Source organism: Delphinapterus leucas, chromosome 8, assembly GCF_059928025.1.
Source record: "Delphinapterus leucas isolate spDelLeu-1000000601 "Yukka" chromosome 8, BTC_Dleu_Yukka2, whole genome shotgun sequence".
Classification (NCBI taxonomy): Eukaryota; Metazoa; Chordata; class Mammalia; order Artiodactyla; family Monodontidae; genus Delphinapterus; species Delphinapterus leucas.
In genome coordinates, this window is record NC_143136.1 from 64265595 (window position 1) to 64284717 (window position 19123).

Genomic DNA, 19123 nt, shown 5'->3' on the forward strand with positions numbered 1-19123 from the left:
CGGGACGTGGGCCCCCTATGCCGTGTACCCACATAATCACTGGTTTGACTGACTACAATTCTCACTTCTATTACTCTTCACTGGAAGGATTTTAATGTTTTTATTTCTAGCCATTTTAACCTCCTGCTATTCACATTTACAAATTTCTGATGTAGCTTTCAAATGCACTGACGTGCTTCACACTTGCTAGTCTGACCTCTTTGTCAACGGCAGCAGCAATAGCTTGACCTCAGATGTTTGTCAATTGTCTACACAGATTGTCTCTGCCCGCATCAGTGGGCTGAGTAAATGACGTTGTTGGCAATAGCGACAAGGAGAGAAGGGAAGTTTAGGAGGATAGATCAAGAAACAGAGGTAGTAGAAGGAGAAAATTGGTGGGGTGGTATGGTAAGCATTACAGTATCAGTATGACTGCTTTGTTCGCAGTGATAAGAAGCACTTCTGACCTTTCTGACCCTGGCAATGCAAACAATGGAAATTGGAAATGGTATTTTACTGAATATCTTATCTGTCACGTGAAAATATTCCTACTCTTTAGGCTATGGATAACTGCTCACACTGTTATTTTAAGGATAATTATTTTTAAATTATTTTAGAATATTAAGTTATATGTTCTAATTAGCTGCTTATTTTAAAGGAAAATGCTGGGGTTGGCAAAGGACTGGTTTCTGTACGTTTTTTTGGAGCAATGCTAAGCAGCTTCACCGTGATGATTTTGGAAAGGGCTTCGTACCCTGGGAAACTAATTGTTTCAACAATAATTTAGCAGGCAATAATTTAGGCCAAGAAAAGGTTTGTATGGCCCTTTGGTAATTAACTGCCCATTCCCAGGCATTCAAACTTTCTTCACCCCACTCGTAGTACTTACATAATGTCCAGTTGTGATTTTTGTACTACAGGGTGAAGAGGCAACTTAGAATGGTGATCTGAGTACTCTGTGTGCGTGTGTAGGAGAGGGAGGTCAAAAAGAGGAGAATAAGCTGAATTAGGGCCAGTGAAAGCTTTGATGGGCAATGGCTTATTTGCAGTTTCTTTGGATTTTGCAATGATAAAGTATTTGGCACTCTATAACTTGGTAAATTGTTCATGGAAAAACTTGTTATGGTACCTTTCCGTGTAAAATCTACACATATTTAAACCAACAGACAACCAACATTGTCTGTCATGAGCTGTTCCACTAACTACTTGGTGACCACTTTTTTTTTTGGCCAGTTTGACAAAGGAAGTGATTTTGATAAAAACCAAATTACCCTTGAGTGTGACCTGTTAGATCTCTTCTGCTCACTTTCATAATATTCTTTTAAAAGTAAAGCATATTTAAAAGCATTTTACTTAGTTGTTGAGATTGTGTATGTACCTTCTGCACCGTCCTGTGGTTCATCGGTGGTTCCAGTGGTGGTGTTTTCACGGGTAACAAATCCCTTCTGTACTGGAGGTCCAGATTTCTCAGGGTACTTAGCACCCAGTAGTCACTGAAGGATGTCTCCTGGAAGAGACGGGACACCTGGCCCCTTGAAGACGGTGCTTGGATCTGCCGTCACACGAACAAGTCTGTAAAAAACCAGTAGCCACCAACCAGCACTGAGCGTTTCTTTTTCCCTTTTCAGGCTTCTGGCTGTGACGGGTCGGAGATTCCCGACGAAGTGAAGCTGATTGGGTTTGCTCAGTTGAGTGTCAGCTGATGTCTGTCCCTTGATGTCGCCCTGATCTGCCATGCCTCCCCCCAACCTTTCCCTCCCCTGCCACTTCCTCCCACCCCCTAGCAAAATCAGAGGATTGTGAAGAGGCCGGCTTCAACATAACGGGATAAAAAAGAATTTTTTTAAACTTAACAACACTGAGTTCTGCTTTATTCTCTAGCAACCCACAGTATGAGAACAAGCAAACACCACAGCTGCACGACTGTTGCTCATTTTTCCAAAAGCTATTTAATACCCTCAGCAGTCAATTCGGATCTCCCTTACGTGAAAAGAATCTGAAACACACTCAGGTGGTCCTATTTATTGGCAACGAAAGGAATTTTTTTCTATCAGAAGCCTATCTCTTCTCTCATGGTTGTCCTTCCTTTCTGTTATAATACTTTATTGTACATCTGACAATACTGCCTCTTCTGTTGTATTTAGAAATTAATATAAAATTAAGATTTATTAGCCGAACTTGAATTCTAGTTTTAAAACTGACTGTGAATTTTATTTTTCATATATTTATGCATTACACACCTTAGCTAGAAGAAAGAAAAAACCGTTTTTGATTATATATGCTTCTTGCAGTTACTCTCTTGTTATTTAAACAAAAAGTTTCAGGTCTATCTTTGGAGTATTTATAACTTGTGAATTTTGAAATGACTGAATTAGGAACTAGGATGCTTACTTTTACTCTTTTTGGTTTGCCTGAAAACCAGTCCACAAGCTGATTGTCTCTTGGGAGAGGGAGGTGCCTTGCAAAAACAAAAAAACTTTCACATTAAGAATGTGCCCGAGGCTGCTTTACTCTGGAATAGTCTCAGCTCTAAAATTTCCTCTACGCAAAGTGGCATATGTAAGTTTTGCTTCACTGGGACGTTTAGGATGCTCTATAAAACGTTGCCATTCTATTAGATTGCTAATTATGTACCCACCTCTGATTTGACATCTCCTGAAGTGATAGGATCTGTCGTTCCAAAGGTGACAAACTTGAAAATATACCAGAATCCGTGTTTTACTTGAAATTCTGCAGAATACCCAGATGGAGTGAAAAATAATAGAAGAAAGGGTTTTGTGCAATGACCAAAAGGTAAAACGCTCTTAAGTTTCAAGAATAAATACTTTCAACCCAAATAGCCCTCTGCTTGACTATACATTATGGAATAGTAAACCTTAGGATTTTCAAAATTGGAGTCTAAACTTTCAGGGAGGTGGCTCCCAGATGGTAGCATTTGCTCTTTCCTAGCTAACCCTAGATATGGCAGCTCTTTAATGTACTTTAAAAAGCAAATATATATTACTAAGGACAAAAAAGTTATTTATAATTGCCTTGTCATAATTGTTAAGGTGTTCTAGAGCCATTTGCATACAATTTAATGTAATTTCATTCCATTCTATTGTTTACACAACAATTACTCAAAGATGACTGCAAAGGTAAAAGGAAAATAAAAGTGTATTATTGCACAAAGAGGTAGTGTCACATTGTTTCATTCCTCCTCTAGGCAGTGTCTGCATTAATGCAGTGATATTTAGGGCTTTCATAAAATGCCTAGTGAGAATTAACTGGTGAAAAGTGCCCTGGAGGAAGACTAAGGCACCCATCAGGCATCCGTCCAGTCACAGAAAATCAGGTATGACGATAAAAGAATGAAAGACAAACATTCACACTCCATGTAGACAGTCTGTCTTTAAACCAAAAACCACAGGGCTGCAGGGGACAAGTGGGAAGAATTCCTTCCATCTGCTAAGGCAGGAGTGGTTACAGGACTTGTCCAGGGCCTTTCAGAGCTTCCTGCAGAGCTGGCCTCCTAGGGCCCTGGCTTCCTGACATCCACTGCACAACTTGTGGCCAAAAACAGTATAAGAAAAGACCCTCATATTGTTCTCAGAATAAAACGTACATGAGGAACTGTAGAACTCTCTTTTGCAATATATAAAGAATAACGCTATATTTTCTTTACACCCATATTCCCTAATGGTATTTGAGGGAGCTTACATATATTTATATACCAAGATACAGACTTTCAAATACATAAAGAAATTAGGATGAAGGGTAAGATTTGGCTAACAAGATGAATGCAAGTATGAAGTTAGGACACAGAAGTTCATGATGAGGTTCTGCATCATTGCTAGAGCAGCACACAGATTGGGATTAGAGCTTCCAACACAGCAACAGTGAAGAGGAACACTTTTTTTTTTTTTTTTCCTCAAGGAGAAACACGATTTTTCCTAGTACTAAACCCTGAGATGAAATCCTTCTTGGAAGTTTGAGTTATGTATTCAGAAACTTAAAAACTCTCAAAGCATTGATACATATATCGCAAGTTTTGAACACTTACTTACCCTTTCTAGTACTTTCTGTGGGGGCCCAGATGTGTAGGGTGTATGATAGGAAATGCTGGTCAGCCAGGAGCTGAGAGTGTGATCCAAGCAGTTGCTCTCACTTGTGGTCTAGAACGATATAACACATTTAAAACTGAGTGGAATGAGTGGGCTATGTTTCCTTTAGGCAGTCCTCTGTGACTGTTTCTCCTAATCAGGCTTTTGATTAAACCTGACACATTGTGATGGTGCTCACTGGCAAAGACCTAAACTTCGCTAACACAGATATTTGGCATTATTTATTTGGACAGCTTCACATGCTTTGACAAACAGGAGGGTTTACACGTCTTCGTAAAATCAAGGCACTCACATCTCATACCTAAATACATACAAAAACTGCCCCACATCCCATGTGTCTCTACTGTGGTCAACTTGCAAAGATCTAAAATAAAAGGAAGTTATCATTATCTCTTTTTTTTTTTTTTTTTGCGGTACACGGGCCTCTCACTGTTGTGGCCTCTCCTGTTGCGGAGCACAGGCTCCGGACGTGCAGGCTCAGCGGCCATGGCTCACGGGCCCAGCCGCTTCGTGGCATGTGGGACCTTCCCAGACCGGGGCACAAACCCGTGTCCTCTGCGTCGGCAGGTGGACTCTCAACCACTGTGCCACCAGGGAAGCCCCAATATATTGTTCTTGTATGAACAAAATGGTTTTCTGTATATAAGACAACTTTTAGAGACACCTACAAATCGTGTGTGATGAAAACTTAATTTCTTTTTCCAAATAATTATCTGTGTAAAGTTATAAATTTCCCTATGTGTTGTTACATACATGCTGGTAAATATGGTATATCTTCATGCCTCTTCTTCATGTGGGAGTAGGGTGAAGTAGCAGTCTTTAGGGGAAGAGCCAAGAATTCTCTCAAAAAACAAATCTAGTCCCATATAGAATCATAGCATGGGAAATTTTTATATCAGGATTTTCACTCATCTCAACAGTGCACCTGTGGTCTATTTTGTGTTGAGCAATATACCTTCCTGGTGAACCCTCCAAGTTAAACTGGTAAGCAGAATCTACAGTTAAGTAATTAAATTACAGAGATGGTGAACATGAGCTAATTAACATTGGAGGACTTCTGCCCAAAGTTAGGATTTGCATTTGATAGTAAATAATCTTAGGTCTTCTTTTGCCTTAGAGGTGTATTTGATAAGAGAAGCTGTCACTTAGTGAGGCCCATTAAGTTTGTGACAGTACAATCATATGATCAGTTTAAAATATTTATCCATTCATATAGCAGAGAGCATGCTTCTAGCTCATCCAAAAGTGGCTTTAGCCAGTTATGATACAATTAAAGGAACTCAGATATATCCCCATTTTTCTGCTGCACACATTTATTGTCTAATTTGTTAGGAAATCCTAGCCCACTTCATACTCTCACCAGGACATTAAGGGGCAGGTTGGGTTTAAGTATAAGTGGTGTGCCAGGGTGGGTGGTACTAGAAACTACCCTCAGGGCCAGAATGTCCCAACCTAGAACTATGTAATGCTTTCTAGGGTTCTAAGTTTCAAGAGGTCTATTACTAGGCCAAATAGGCATAAACAAATGGTTTTCAAGTGACAATTTCCATTGTATATTGGCATGAACTAAAATTTCAAGTAATGAGCTTTGATCATACAAGAGTGTTTCCTTTAAGCTGATGCAATACTTCCTAGAGTTAGCTGCTTAGGATGTGCACTACGAAGAATGAGTAAAATGTTTAATGCATATAAAGAGTGGAGACTGTAAAGGCATATTTTAAAAATATTAAGTGACTGACTCCCTCAGGGACCCTAGACACAATATCAGCACCCAAAAACACCACATGAAAGGAGCTGGCACTCCACTGGAATAGACACGCCATAAAAAACAGTCAAAAGTACCTGTTTCCAGAAGGTCCCAGTGGTTGCCTCGGTGCTATTTTGCCACAGAGAAAAAGCGTGGTCCAATAACAGTGATGTTTCTTTACCTGTCTTCTTATACCTTGCTCAGCAAACCTAGTCATGGCTGGTTTGGGGCCCTAAAAAAAAGGAGAAAAATTTGCACTGTTAGCATACCAGCTACTGTGCATCTATGTCAAACCAATGGATGCTAAGAAAGGTACATAAAACTTCCCCACATGAATTGTAGCATACAAAATGAGCATCATTGGCTGAAGAGGTTTGTTGAACCTGTATAATGCAGCTTATAACTCAAAGAGCAAGGAATATTATTTAAAATTACCATCTTATGCTATTATTTGAATTTGCTACAGAATGAAGACAGGTATTATTGTTTAGGTAAAATGTTAGTAAACTAATGAGTCTATAATCTGGAAGAAGTAGGATAGTGCCCTTTAAAAAATGGTATAGAGGGCTTCCATGGTGGTGGAGTGGTTAAGAATCAGCCTGCCAATGCAGGGGACATGGGTTCAATCCCTGGTCCAGGAAGATCCCACATGCCACGGAGCAACTAAGCCCATGCACCACAACTACTGAGCCTGCGCTCTAGAGCCCGTGAGCCACAACCACTGAGCCTGTGTGGCACAACTACTGAAGCCTGTGCACCTAGAGCCTGTGCGCCGCAACGAGAAGCCACCGCAATGAGAAGCCCGTCACCACAACTAGAGAAAACCCATAAGCAGCAGTGAAGACCCAACGCAGCCAAAAATAAAAAACTAAATTTTTTTTTTAAATGGTATAAACAACACTCCAGTCCAACCTCCACCCAGATGGACAATTTGGTATTGAACGATTCTGGCAGCAGCGCTTAGATGTGTAAAGTAACATTACGTTCAAAATTAGCAGGTGCTCACAGTGAGATTGAGTACATTCAGGTAGATTTTTCACATACAAAAGTAGTTTTCTTCTCTCTGCAAACTCTATGGGATTCTGAAGAAAGAAAGAAGTGAATTAGGAGGAGGAGATCAAGATGGCAGAGTAGGAGGATGCGGAGCTCACCTCCCCCCCATGAACACATCAGAAATACCTCTACATGTGGAGCAATTCTCACTAGAAACAAACCTGGAGACTGGCAGAATGACTTATACAACCAAGGCTGTGAGAAAGATCCACACAGAGTCAGGCAGGAAGAGGGGAGAAGCAATCAGGTCAGGACCTGTGCCCCTGGGAGGGGACACAAAAGAGGAGGGGGATTACACAGCCTCAGAGATTGTCCCTGGGGAGTGAGGGGTCTGAACCACATATCAGGCACCCCATCCCTGGGGTCCAACACTGGGAGGAAAGGTCCCCTTAGCAGGTTTGAAGGCCAAGGAGACTGACAGCAGGGCTGCCAGAAACCTAGACTACTCTTATGAAATGTGCGTGCATGCTTACTCCCTCAACAAGGCAGTGGAAGCAGATTGAAATGACCCAGGACTTTGGCTGGTTTTCTGCAACTGCCCCATTGCAGGCCCAAGGCCAAGCTGAGCACCCACCGTGGCCCCTCTTGCTCTGCAGAGCAGCTCCACACTAGGGCAAGGGCTGCTGTAGCTAAGTGCATAGCTGTCAGGGACAGAGTCTGCTCAGACCTGGCAAGGCATCCATCCTGGTGTTCACAGGGGTGAAAGATCAGTGCTCTGACTGGTGCCGGGACCACCCCAGCGCACACTGTGGCCCCCTCTTGCTCCACAGCACAGCTCCCCACTAAGGCAAAGGCTGCCGCTGCTGAGCAGAGTATGCAGTCGTGGAGGATGGAACCAGCTTGGACCCAGCACTGTATCTGAACAGGGTGAGGATGGCCATCACTGGCAATTGCAGAGGCAGCAGATTGGGAGTGATCTGGAGCTTTGACTGGTGTGGAACAGTCAAAGCAATGGAACACCCCAGCTCACACCCTGGCCTGCACGGGACACCTACTCCCGCAATGCTCCCCTGCAGGGCAAAGGTGCCCATGCTGGGAGGGAAGAGAGCACACACTTAGAGGGAACATTAACTGACCCTCAGGGCTTCTGCTCCAGCAACTTTGGACCCGCCCCCTCCCTCGATAGGGTGATGTTGGCCACTGGGCAGAGGAGAAACCCCCTGTCACCCCTGGCTCTAGCTCTAGCCCTCCCCCATCTTTGCCATCTCCAAGTTCCACCTCCTAGCAAGGTGATAGCTGCCAGCACACCTGGAAGAGGAATGTGACTTATGCTCACTTCAGATCCAGCTCACCCACAAAAGCCCCTGGGCACATGCAGACTGCATAAGGATACTCCCACACAAGGACACCCCGTCAGGACCAGGATAGGTAACTGTTTCATCTAATTTCACAGACAGAGAAAGATAAGCAAAATGAGAAGACAGAGGAGTTTGTTTCAAATAAAAGAACAAGAAAGAAAAAAAAACTGAAAAAAAATGAATGGAACAGAGACTGGGGCTTCCCTGGTGGCGCAGTGGTTAAGAATCCACTGGCCACAGGGGACATGAGTTCAAGCCCTGATCTGGGAAGATCCCACATGCTGTGGAGCAGATAAGCCCATGTGCCACAACTACTGAGCCTGCGCTCTAGAGCCGGCAAGCCAAAACTACTGAGCCTGCGTGCCTAGAGCCCGTGCTCCACAATAAGCCACCGCAATGAGAAGCCCACGCACTGCAACAAAGAGTAGCCCCCACTCACCACAACTGGAGAAAGCCCGCGCACAGTAACAAAGATCCAGTGCAGCCAAAAATATTTTCTTTTTAAATGAATGAAACAGATAAATGATTTACCGGATAAAGAGTTCAAAGCATTAATAATAAGATACTAACTGAACTAGGGAAAAGAAGAGATGAACACAGTGTGAATTATAACAAGGAACTAGAAAATAAAAAAGAACCAATCAGAACTGAAGTATATGATAACTGAAGTGAAAAACACACTAGAAGGAATTAACAGCAAACCAACTGATACAGAAGAACATATAAGTGATCTGGAAGATAAAATAGTGGAAATCACCCAATCAGGATTGCAAAAAGAAAACATTTAAAAAATGAAATCAGTTTAAGGAAACTCTGGGACAACATCATGTGAACCAACATTTGCATTATAGGGGTCCCAGAAGGAGAAGAGAGAGAAAAAGGGGTTGAAAATGTATTCAGTGAAATTATGGCTGAAAAGTTCCTGAATCTGAAGAAGGAAGTACATCCAGGTACAGGAAGCAGAGAGAGTCCCAAACAAGATGAATCCAAATAGATCCACACCTAGGCATCAAAATTAAAATGGCAAAAGCTAAAGAGAGAATTTTTAAGACAGCAATAGAAAAGCAAGGAGTCACATACAAGGGAACCCCCATAAGTCTATGAGATGATTTTTCTACAGAAACATTGCAGACCAGACGGGAATGGCATGACATGTTTAAAGTGTGGAAAGGGAAAAACCAACAACCTAGGATAATCTCCTCAGCAAGATTATCATTCAGAACTGAAGGAGAGATAGAGCTCATCAGTACTACACGAACCCTAAAAGAAATTTTGAAGGGTTTTCTCTAAGTAGAAAAGAAAAGGCTATATAACAAGAAGTTAGAATCTATAGGAAAGGAAAAATCCCACTAGTAAAGGCAAGCACATAGTAACAGCTGTGGATCAACCACTTTAATAAGCTATTACAAAGACTGAAAAACAAAGAATTGTAAAAGCAACTATAACTACAACAAACAGTTAAAACATAAAGATATGAAATATGACATCCAAAACACAAAATGGGGGGGAGGGGAGTAAAAAACATCTTTTAGAAAGTATTTGAAATTAAATGACTACCAGTTTAAAACAAATAGATATAGGTATAGGTCAACATGCATGAATTCCATAATAATCTCAAATCAAAAACTTACAATAGATACACAAAACCTAAAGAGAAACGAACACTAGGATACCATTAAAGAAAATCATCAAACCACAAGGGAAGAAACAAAGAAAAGAACAGAGAAGAACTATAAAACAACCAGGAAACAATTAACAAAATGGCAATAAGTACATATGTATCAATAATCATTTTAATACAGCCACTATGGAGATTCCTTAAAAAACTAAAACTAGAACTACCATATGACCCAGAAATCCCACTATTGGGCATATATGCAGAGAAAACTATAATTCAAAAAGACACATGCACCCCAATGTTCATTGCAGCTCTATTTACAATACCAGGTCATGGAAGCAACCTAAATGTCCATCGACAGATGAATGGTAAAGATGATGTGGCACACATATACAATGGAATACTAGCCATAAAAAGGAACAGAACTGGGTCATTTGTAGAGACGTGGATGAACATAGAGACTGTCAGACCGAGTGAAGTAACTCAGAAAGAGAAAAACAAATATTGTATATTAACGTGTATATGTGGAATCTGAAAATATTGGTATAGATGATCTTATTTACAAAGCAGAAATAGAGACACAGACATAGAGAACAAACGTATGGATACCAAGGGGGAAAGTGGGGGAGGGTGGTATTAATTGGGAGATTGGGATTGACATATATACACTAACATGTATAAAATAGATAACTAAGAAGAACCTGCTGTATAAAAACTAAAATTCAAAAATAAAATTTGTAAAATGAAGAAAAAAGACACAGAATGGCTGACCAGATTAAAATACAAAATACACGTATATGCTGCTTACCAGAGACTCACTTCAGACCTAAAGGCACACACAGACTGAAAGTCAGGAGATGGGAAAATATATTTCATGCAAATGGAAATGACAAGAAAGCTGTGTCAGCAATACTCATATATCAGGTAAAGTAGACTTTACAACAGAGTCTACAACAAAAGACAAAGAAGGGCATTATATAATAATAAAGGGATCAATACAAGAAGGGGATGAAACATTTGTTAATATATATGCACCTACTATAGGAGTACCTAAATATATAAAGCAAATATTAACAGACATAAAGGGAGAAATTGACAATAATACAATAATTGTAGAGATTTTTAATACCCCACTTACATCAATGGATAGATCAACCAAACAGAAAAGCAATATGGAAACAGTAGTTTTAAATGACACATTAGTTGGACTCAGTAGATATTTATAGGACATTATATCTAAAAACAACAGAATACACATTCTTTTCAAGTGCATTTGGAATGTTCTCCAGGACATATCACCCTATGCTACAAAACCAGTCTCAATAAATTTAAGATGATAGAAACTCTATCAAACAGTTTTTTCCTGACCACAGTGGTATGAAACTAAAAATCAATTACAGGAAGAAAAATGGGGAAAACACAAACACGTCAAGACTAAACAACATGCTACTAAAATAGATAAACTAATAAGGACCTACTGTATAGCACAGGGAACTCTACTCAATACTCTGTAATGGCCTATTTGGGAAAGGAATCTAAAAAAGAGTGGATGTATGTATAACTGATTCACTTTGCTATACACTTGAAACTAACACAACATTGTAAATCAACTATACTTCAAAAACAAACAAACAAACACTAGTGGGTAAATGAAGAAATCAAAGAGGAAATCAGAAAATACCTCAAGACAAATGAAAGTAAAAGCACAACTTTCCAAAGTCTATGGGGTGCAGCAAAAGCAGTTCTAAGAGGGAAGTTTATAGTGATAACAGGCCTACTTCAAGAAACAAGAAAAATTAGAAATAAACAACCTAACATCTAAAATAATTTGTAAAAGAACAAAGCCCCAAGTCACCAGAAAGAAAATAATAAATTTCAAAGAGAAACTAATATAGAGACAAAAGAAAAAGAAAAGAAAAAAGGAAAGATCTGTGAAACCAAGAGCTGTGTTTTTTTTTAAGACAAACAAAATTGATAAGGCTTATCAAGTAAAACAGAGAGGATCCAAGTAAGTTAAGAAATAAAAGAGGAAAAAGAGAAAATATCACAAAGATACAAAAAAAAATCATAAGAATACTACAAACAGTTATATGCCAACAAATTGGATAACCTAGAAAAAAAATGGGTAAATTTCTAGAACCATGCAATCTTCCAAGATTAAATCAGGAAGAAATAGACAATCTGAACAGATCAATCAATAGTAATGAAACCGAATTTGTAATTTTAAAAAACCTCCCAGCAAACACAAGTCCAGGACCAGATGGCTTCACAGGGGAATTGTACCAAACATTCAGAAAAGAATACATACCAATCTTTCTCAAACTCTTCCAAACACATTTTATGAGACCAGCATTATCCTGATACCAAAACCAGATAAGAATGCCACAAAAAAAGAAAATTACAGGTAAATATTCCTGATGAACATAGATGCAAAAGTCCTCAAAGAAATATTAAGCAAACTGAACTCAACAATACATTAAAAGGCTCATACAACCATTATCAAGTTGGATTTATCCCAAGGATACAAGGAAAGTTCAACCTCCACAAACCAGTCAATGTGACACACCACATTAACAAAGGATTAAAATCATATGATCATTTCAGTTGATGCAGAAAAAGCATTTGACCAAGTTCAACATCCATTTATGATAAAAACTCTCAACAAAGTGGGTATAGTGGGAATGTATCTCAACAAAGGCCATAAAAGACAAGCCTACAGGTAGCATCATACTCAAGATGGAAAGCTGAAAGCTTTTTCTCTAAGATCAGGAACAAGAAAAGGATGTCTACTCATCACTTTTATTCAATATAAGAGCACTTAGGCAGGAAAAAAAGAAATAAAAGGCATCCAAATTGGAAAGTAAGTAAAACTGTCACTATTTGCAGATGACATGATACTCTATATAAAAAACCCTAAAGTGGCCACAAAAAAACTATTAGAATGAATGAATTCAGTAAAGTTGCAGGATACAAGATTGACATATAGAAATCTGTTGTTTTTCTATACACTAATAATGAACTTTCAGAGAAAGCAAAAAAACAGTCCAGTTTGAAATCACATAAAAAAAATAAAATACCTAGGAATATACTTAACCACGGAATTGAAAGGCCTATGCTCTGAAAATTATAAAACATTAATGACAGAAGTTGAAGATGGTACAAAGAAATGGAAAGATATTTTGTGTTCATTGATTGGAAGAATTAATATTGTTAAATGTTCATACTACCCAAAGCAATTTACAGATTTAATGCAATATCTATTAAAATGCCCAGGACATTTTCACAGAACTAGAAAAAATAATCCTAAAATTTATATGGAACTACAAAAGACCACAAATATCCAAAGAAATCTTGAGAAAAAGAACAAAACTGGAGGTATCACACTCCCAGACTTCAGACTACACTACAAAGCTACAGTAATTGAAACAGTATGGTATTGGCACAAAAACAGACACATAGATCAAGGGGATAGGATAGAGAGCCCAGAAATAAACCCACACACTTAAGGTCAATTAATGTACAACAAAGGAAGCAAGAATATTCAATGGAGAAAAGACAGTGGTGCTGGGAAAACTGGACAGCTATGTGTAAAAGAATGAAATTACAAAATTTTCTCACATCATATACAAAAATAAACTCAAGATGGATTAAAGACCTAAACGTAAGACGAGGAACCAGAAAACTCCTAGAAAAAAACATAGAACAATCTTTAACATAAACAGGAATATTTTTGGATCTCTTTTTAAGGTGAAGGAAACAAAAGCAAAAACAAACAAATGGGACCTTGTTAAACTTGAGAGCTTTTGCACAGCAAAAGAAACCATCAACAAAATGAAAAGACAACCTACTGAATGAGAGAAAAATTTCCAAATGACATGACTGACAAGGGGTTAATATCCAAACTATATATAAAGAGCCCATACAACTAAATATTAAAAAAAAAAAATTAAAAGTAGGCCAAAGACCAGAATCGACATTTTTCCAAAGAAGATATACAGATGGCCAACAGGTACATGTAAAGATGCTCAACATTGCTAGTCAGAGAAATTCAAATCAAAATCACAATGTGATATCACCTCACACCTGTCAGAGTGGCCATCATCCAAAAGTCTACAAATTACAAATTTTGGTGAGGATATGGAGAAAAGGGAACCTTAATATACCATTGGTGGGACTATAAATTTGTGCAACCACTATGGAAAACAACACGGAGATTCCTCAGAAAACTAAAAATAGAACTAACATATGATTCAGCAGTTCCACTCCTGGATGCATATCCAAAGAAAATAAAAACACTGATTTGAAAAGATACATGTTCATAGCAGCATTACTTAGAAATAGCCAAGGTATTGAAGCAACCTAAGTGTCCATCAATAGTTGAATGGATAAATGGAATATTACTCAGCCATGGAAAAGAATGAAATTTTGCCATTTGCAACATAGATGTGGCATTTGCAATAACATAGATGCATCTGGAGGGTATTATGCTTAGTGAAATAGGTCGGACAGAGAAAGACAGATACTATATGTTATTACTTATATATGGAATCTAAAGAATAAAACAGATGAATGAATATAACAAAACAGAAATAGACTCACAGATATAGGGAACAAACTAGTGGTTACCAGTGGGGAGAGAGAAGGCAGGAGGAGCAAAATAGGGGTAGGGGATTAAGAGGTACAAAGAAATACTATGTATAAACTAAAATAAGCTACAAAGCTATGTTGTACAGCACAGGGAATACAGCCAATATTTTATAATGACTTTAAATGGAGTACAACCTATAAAAATATTGAATCACTATGTTGTACACCTGAAACTAATATTGTAAATCAACTATACTTCAATAAAAATATAAGTGAGCATATCACATACTGGGATGCCAATGCTATTCTTGCATATTTTGGGGAAAGCCTGAATTCGGATTCCACACTCTTATTTTCCCATTCTAGAATATTGTATGAAGCTTGGTCATATAATCAAATTTGATTCACACATTAGTCCTGTGATAAAGTGTATTACACTTTGTACACTGAGAAACAATGAAAGATCCATTTTTTATTGTGGGCTGTAGCCACAAAGTTAACAGCCACTGTTTTAAGCTATTTTAAATGTTTGTTCTTGATGTTACTTGCAGCCAAAAGCAATCACTCTGATAAGCACTTTACATCATCTCACTTAATCTTAAACAACTATTGATTAGGTTTTAGTGAAATAAGTCAGAGAAAAATATGTTAATCGTAATCTTAAACAACTCTATTGATAATCTTAAACATCTCACTTAATCTTAAACAACTCTATTGATTAGGTTTTAATACCCCATCTTAAAGATGAGAAAACTAAGGCTCAGAAATACTGTTGCCCAAGATAATACAGTAAGTATTAGAATATAAAGGAGGAATTTGAATAGAGGTATATTCTAAAGCCCACTTTCTTCATCGCTATATCAGACAACCTCCCTACATAATACAAGAGCGCCATTATTGCAGGTTTGCTCTGGCCCAGGCACTAAACCAAAGACTTTTCCCACCTCACCTTGCTTAAGCCATGCAAGAGCTCTAGGAAATCAGTTTCATTATCCGCCTTTTATAAATGAGGAAATAAATGTACCAAGATGTTCAGTAATCTCTCCAAGGTCAGCCAGGTAGTAAGTGACAGAGGGGAGTTGAACCCAATTTGGTCCGACTCCAAAGCATTCTCACTATATCCCTTAGAGAGATGCCTAAGGGCAAATTCAGATTTTGTGGGTCCTGAAGTGTATACACTTTGGAGTAGGAAACTCTTAAGTTTTGTGTGCAAAATCATTCATGGAAAATTAGGTACTGAGTCACACAAAGGGACCTGAAGATTATTCCTGGTAATTCTGCCCCTGAGCCATAGATGTTGCACTTGATTTACATTCATGATTTGTACTATAACTAACTTTTATGTTCATCAGAACCTTTTGTGATGTGGCTTCCAAATCCAGGAAGGTAAATAATTTTCCCAGGATCAAAGAATCAGAAATAGTTGTTTGAGAAGGGACAGTTTCAGTTTGATTCTTTATCTTAAAGTCTTTAAAAACCCAAAATAAGAAAACAAATTACATTCTTTTTACATTAATGAAATATCAAAACCAAAATGGCTTCTGCTCAGGCTTTGTTGCTGACTGTTAGCATGACCTCACCCAAGTTCTATTCCACTAAGCCTCAGTCTACTCAATTTTATTTATTTATTTATTTGTTTATTTATTTATTTTTCGCTGCATTGGGTCTTCATTGCTGCACATGGGCTTTCTCTAGTTGTGGTGAGTGGGGGCTACTCTTCATTGCGGTGTGCAGGCTTTTCTCATTGCAGTGGCCTCTCTCGTTGCAGAACACAGGCCCTAGGTGCCAGGCTTCAGTAGTTGTTGCATGAGGGCTCAGTAGTTGTGGCTTGTGAGCTCTAGAGTGCAGGCTCAGTAGTTGCGGTGCATGGGCTTAGTTGCTCTGCAGCATGTGGGATCTTCCCGGACCAGGGCTCGAACCTCTGTCCTCTGCACTGGCAGGCAGATTCTTAACCACTGCGCCACCAGGGAAGTCCCTACTCAATTTTAGATTGAGGGGAATTAATTAGTTAATCATTAACTTCGTTTCCAACGTGAACATTCTAGGGATCTAATTGAGGCAAGGAGCGAATAAACCGCTTGCTGCTTGACTGAACTGGCCATCCATTCAGCTGTAACAGTTGAGCTGTTGGTGGAATTGGGTTTTCAACATTCCAATCAGCTAATTAGGATCTTTTGTTACAGCAAAGAGTCCTGTAGGGAGTCAGGACTCACCTACTGGAAGTTACAAGGATGGTATGTTAATGAAGTTGATTGTGGTGATTATTTCATGATGTATGTGTATATCAAAAACGTCAAGTTGTACCCCTTAAATATACACAATTTTTATTTGTCAATTACACCTCTATAAAGGGAGCGAAAAAAGAGGTGGAGGGTCATTGTTCTACCACGCAGCTTTATTGCTTTCTGATTCTTCCCCAAGAGCCTCTTGAGAGCTGATGGGTGGGAAGGAGACAGCACAATCTTCAGGCTGCAGGAAGCATCACTCAGCTCTGGGCACCTTATCTTCATAAGTATTTTCTCTGAATGTTATATTAGCCAGTGGACATGGTCTTAAAATATTTTAAATATCTACACTTCTGGGGCTATACCCTAAGCACACAGCACTCCGCAGGGGCCATTCCTCCAAGCTCTTTCTTTCTCCACAGAGCTCCCCTTACAGGAAAAGAGGCAGGACGTATGGTGGAAGGAGAGGCAGGGAGGGAGACACCTAACAAATGATCCCAACCACACACCCTGCCAACCCTGAATAACAACAGCCACGGCATCCTTACTGATCCCAGGATCTAAGTCAAAACCAAAGTCTTGAAATTGCATATTCCTAATATTTCTAACATGTTTGTTCTCTGAATAGTTAATATTAAAATTATTAAAAATAGTTACCATTACCTAAAATAGTAACCCAAGTAACTATATTCTAGGTGCTTTTCATACATATTATATCTTCGTCTTATAACTATGCCAAGTAGGTATGCCTATGTCCAATTTACAGATAAAAGAAATGAAATTCAGACAAGTTAAGTAACTTATCCAAGGTCAACAGCTAGTAAACGGCAGTGCCAGAATTTGAACTTGCCTGTATCTTCCTATCACATCACTTTGCCTCTCAGTTAAATCTGCATTTTCCCTGTATTGCTTAAAATGTTATTTGATTGCCTTTCAATCCAGTAGATTATAAGTTTCTTACAGGGGCTGTTTCAACTGAAGCTTGTAATATTAAATTGTCTGGTACAATTTACACTCAATATGTGTTGGAAAATCCAAAAAAAAAAGTCCATCAGGAGAAATATATTGTTGAAAACCAATGACTGCAGTCAGACCAGCAAAGAATCCAAGCTATAAAAAGTACAAATGGTAGTTGCAGGCTGATCAAGAAAAGGACAGTCTGGCTGGGAAGTAGCATTTTCAGCTGTTCCTCTATGTTGGCAGCCTTTCAAAGCCACACAACCATTAAATGCATTAGTATAAGGAAGACTGTGATAACACCACAGTCAGCTGTGCAAAATGAATCTAAGAGTGATTGACAGATAAGTAGAATTGAAGTAGCAAATTGCTAAGAAGATCAGCCCAGAACTGTGAAACATAAAATGATACTTCAGTGTGGGTTAAAAGAGAAAGAGTTGACTTGTCCATCACTAGAGCCACTTTGGGAGATCAGTCAAGTATTTCTTGAACTTCTCAGAACAAGCAGGGATATTTATACTGAATAAGGTTAAACTTCTCCTTGAAGTATCACCTGGACAATGCTCACTACCATACAAAGATGATCTTTGAGTCTAAATCACTTCTGTCTCCTGTATATAGCTCTTTCCCTTCATCAGGAAGATAGGAGACTGGTTTTAAAACAATGATATAATGTTGGGCTCTATATGGTAGAGCTCTGTAAATTTCAGGAAATAGTTTGGGATTGCCTCTGAAAAAGAGTATCATCAGTGTCTGGGCTCCATTTGTACAAGGAGACTTTGCATTTGCTCATGGTAGACATGGCTAATCAATCACAGTTATCTTCATCGAGCCTCAGTATTTTCCAACACAGCAATTCAGACAACCCTGACTAATTAGGCACTTATGAAGTGAGCTAAGCCATGAAAACAAGAGCCTCATGCCTATTTTATTAACAACTTTACACGCAAGACTTAGCGTAATTATGCAATAATTGTTGAATGAATGAATGTCATGGCTGACTTATACCAATTCTCTCAAATTTAGACTCATTGAATATACTTCTTAAAAGATCACAGGACTTCGGAATCATCTAATCTAATCTCCTGGCAATCATCCTTGGAACCCAAGCTTTCTAACTCCCAGCATTGTATTTCTTATACTCTACATAAAAAGAATTTCCCTTATTATTAAAGGAGAAAGAGCTTGAAAATAGGAGACCAGACAGTTTTCTGAGTGGACCAGGGTTTGTGTTTTTGAAGGTTTTAATCAGAGAGAATACGTTAAATGTAAGGTGATACCCAAAATATGACCCCCAGAAACTCCTGGTCTGGAATAAGCACATAAGTACACAGGGACGTAATTTGATAAAGTTTCACGAAATCACCTTGAAGCTTTTAGTTGCAGAGAAACGACTAATTTTTCAACAATGACTGAGCAAGGGGAAGTCCTCTCCACCCACGTTCTGTGTTGAAGACCGCTGAGGCTTTGAAGTCATTCCTCATCCTTGAGTTTGCAGCTGATGGCGATGAGGTGGCCGTATTTGGAGAGCCAACCTCAAAGGAGCCCGTTGACCA

General features: G+C 38.9%; 1 protein-coding gene across 5 annotated transcripts in view; it reads left to right on the plus strand.

Moving 5' to 3' along the window:
- STK39 (serine/threonine kinase 39) overlaps positions 1-18727 on the plus strand; it is a 319210-nt gene extending 300483 nt beyond the window's left edge. For 4 of the 5 annotated variants that reach the window (XM_022569953.2, XM_089916732.1, XM_089916729.1 and 1 more), the window contains one exon: positions 1608-1768. In XM_022569953.2, coding sequence (XP_022425661.1) covers positions 1608-1682 — 75 coding nt within the window. In that variant the 3' untranslated portion in view covers positions 1683-1768. Of the gene's footprint in view, positions 1-1607; positions 1769-18593 lie in introns of those variants that run through there. The other variant, XM_089916730.1, reaches the window with a different exon arrangement.
- Positions 18728-19123: the final 396 nt, after the last annotated feature.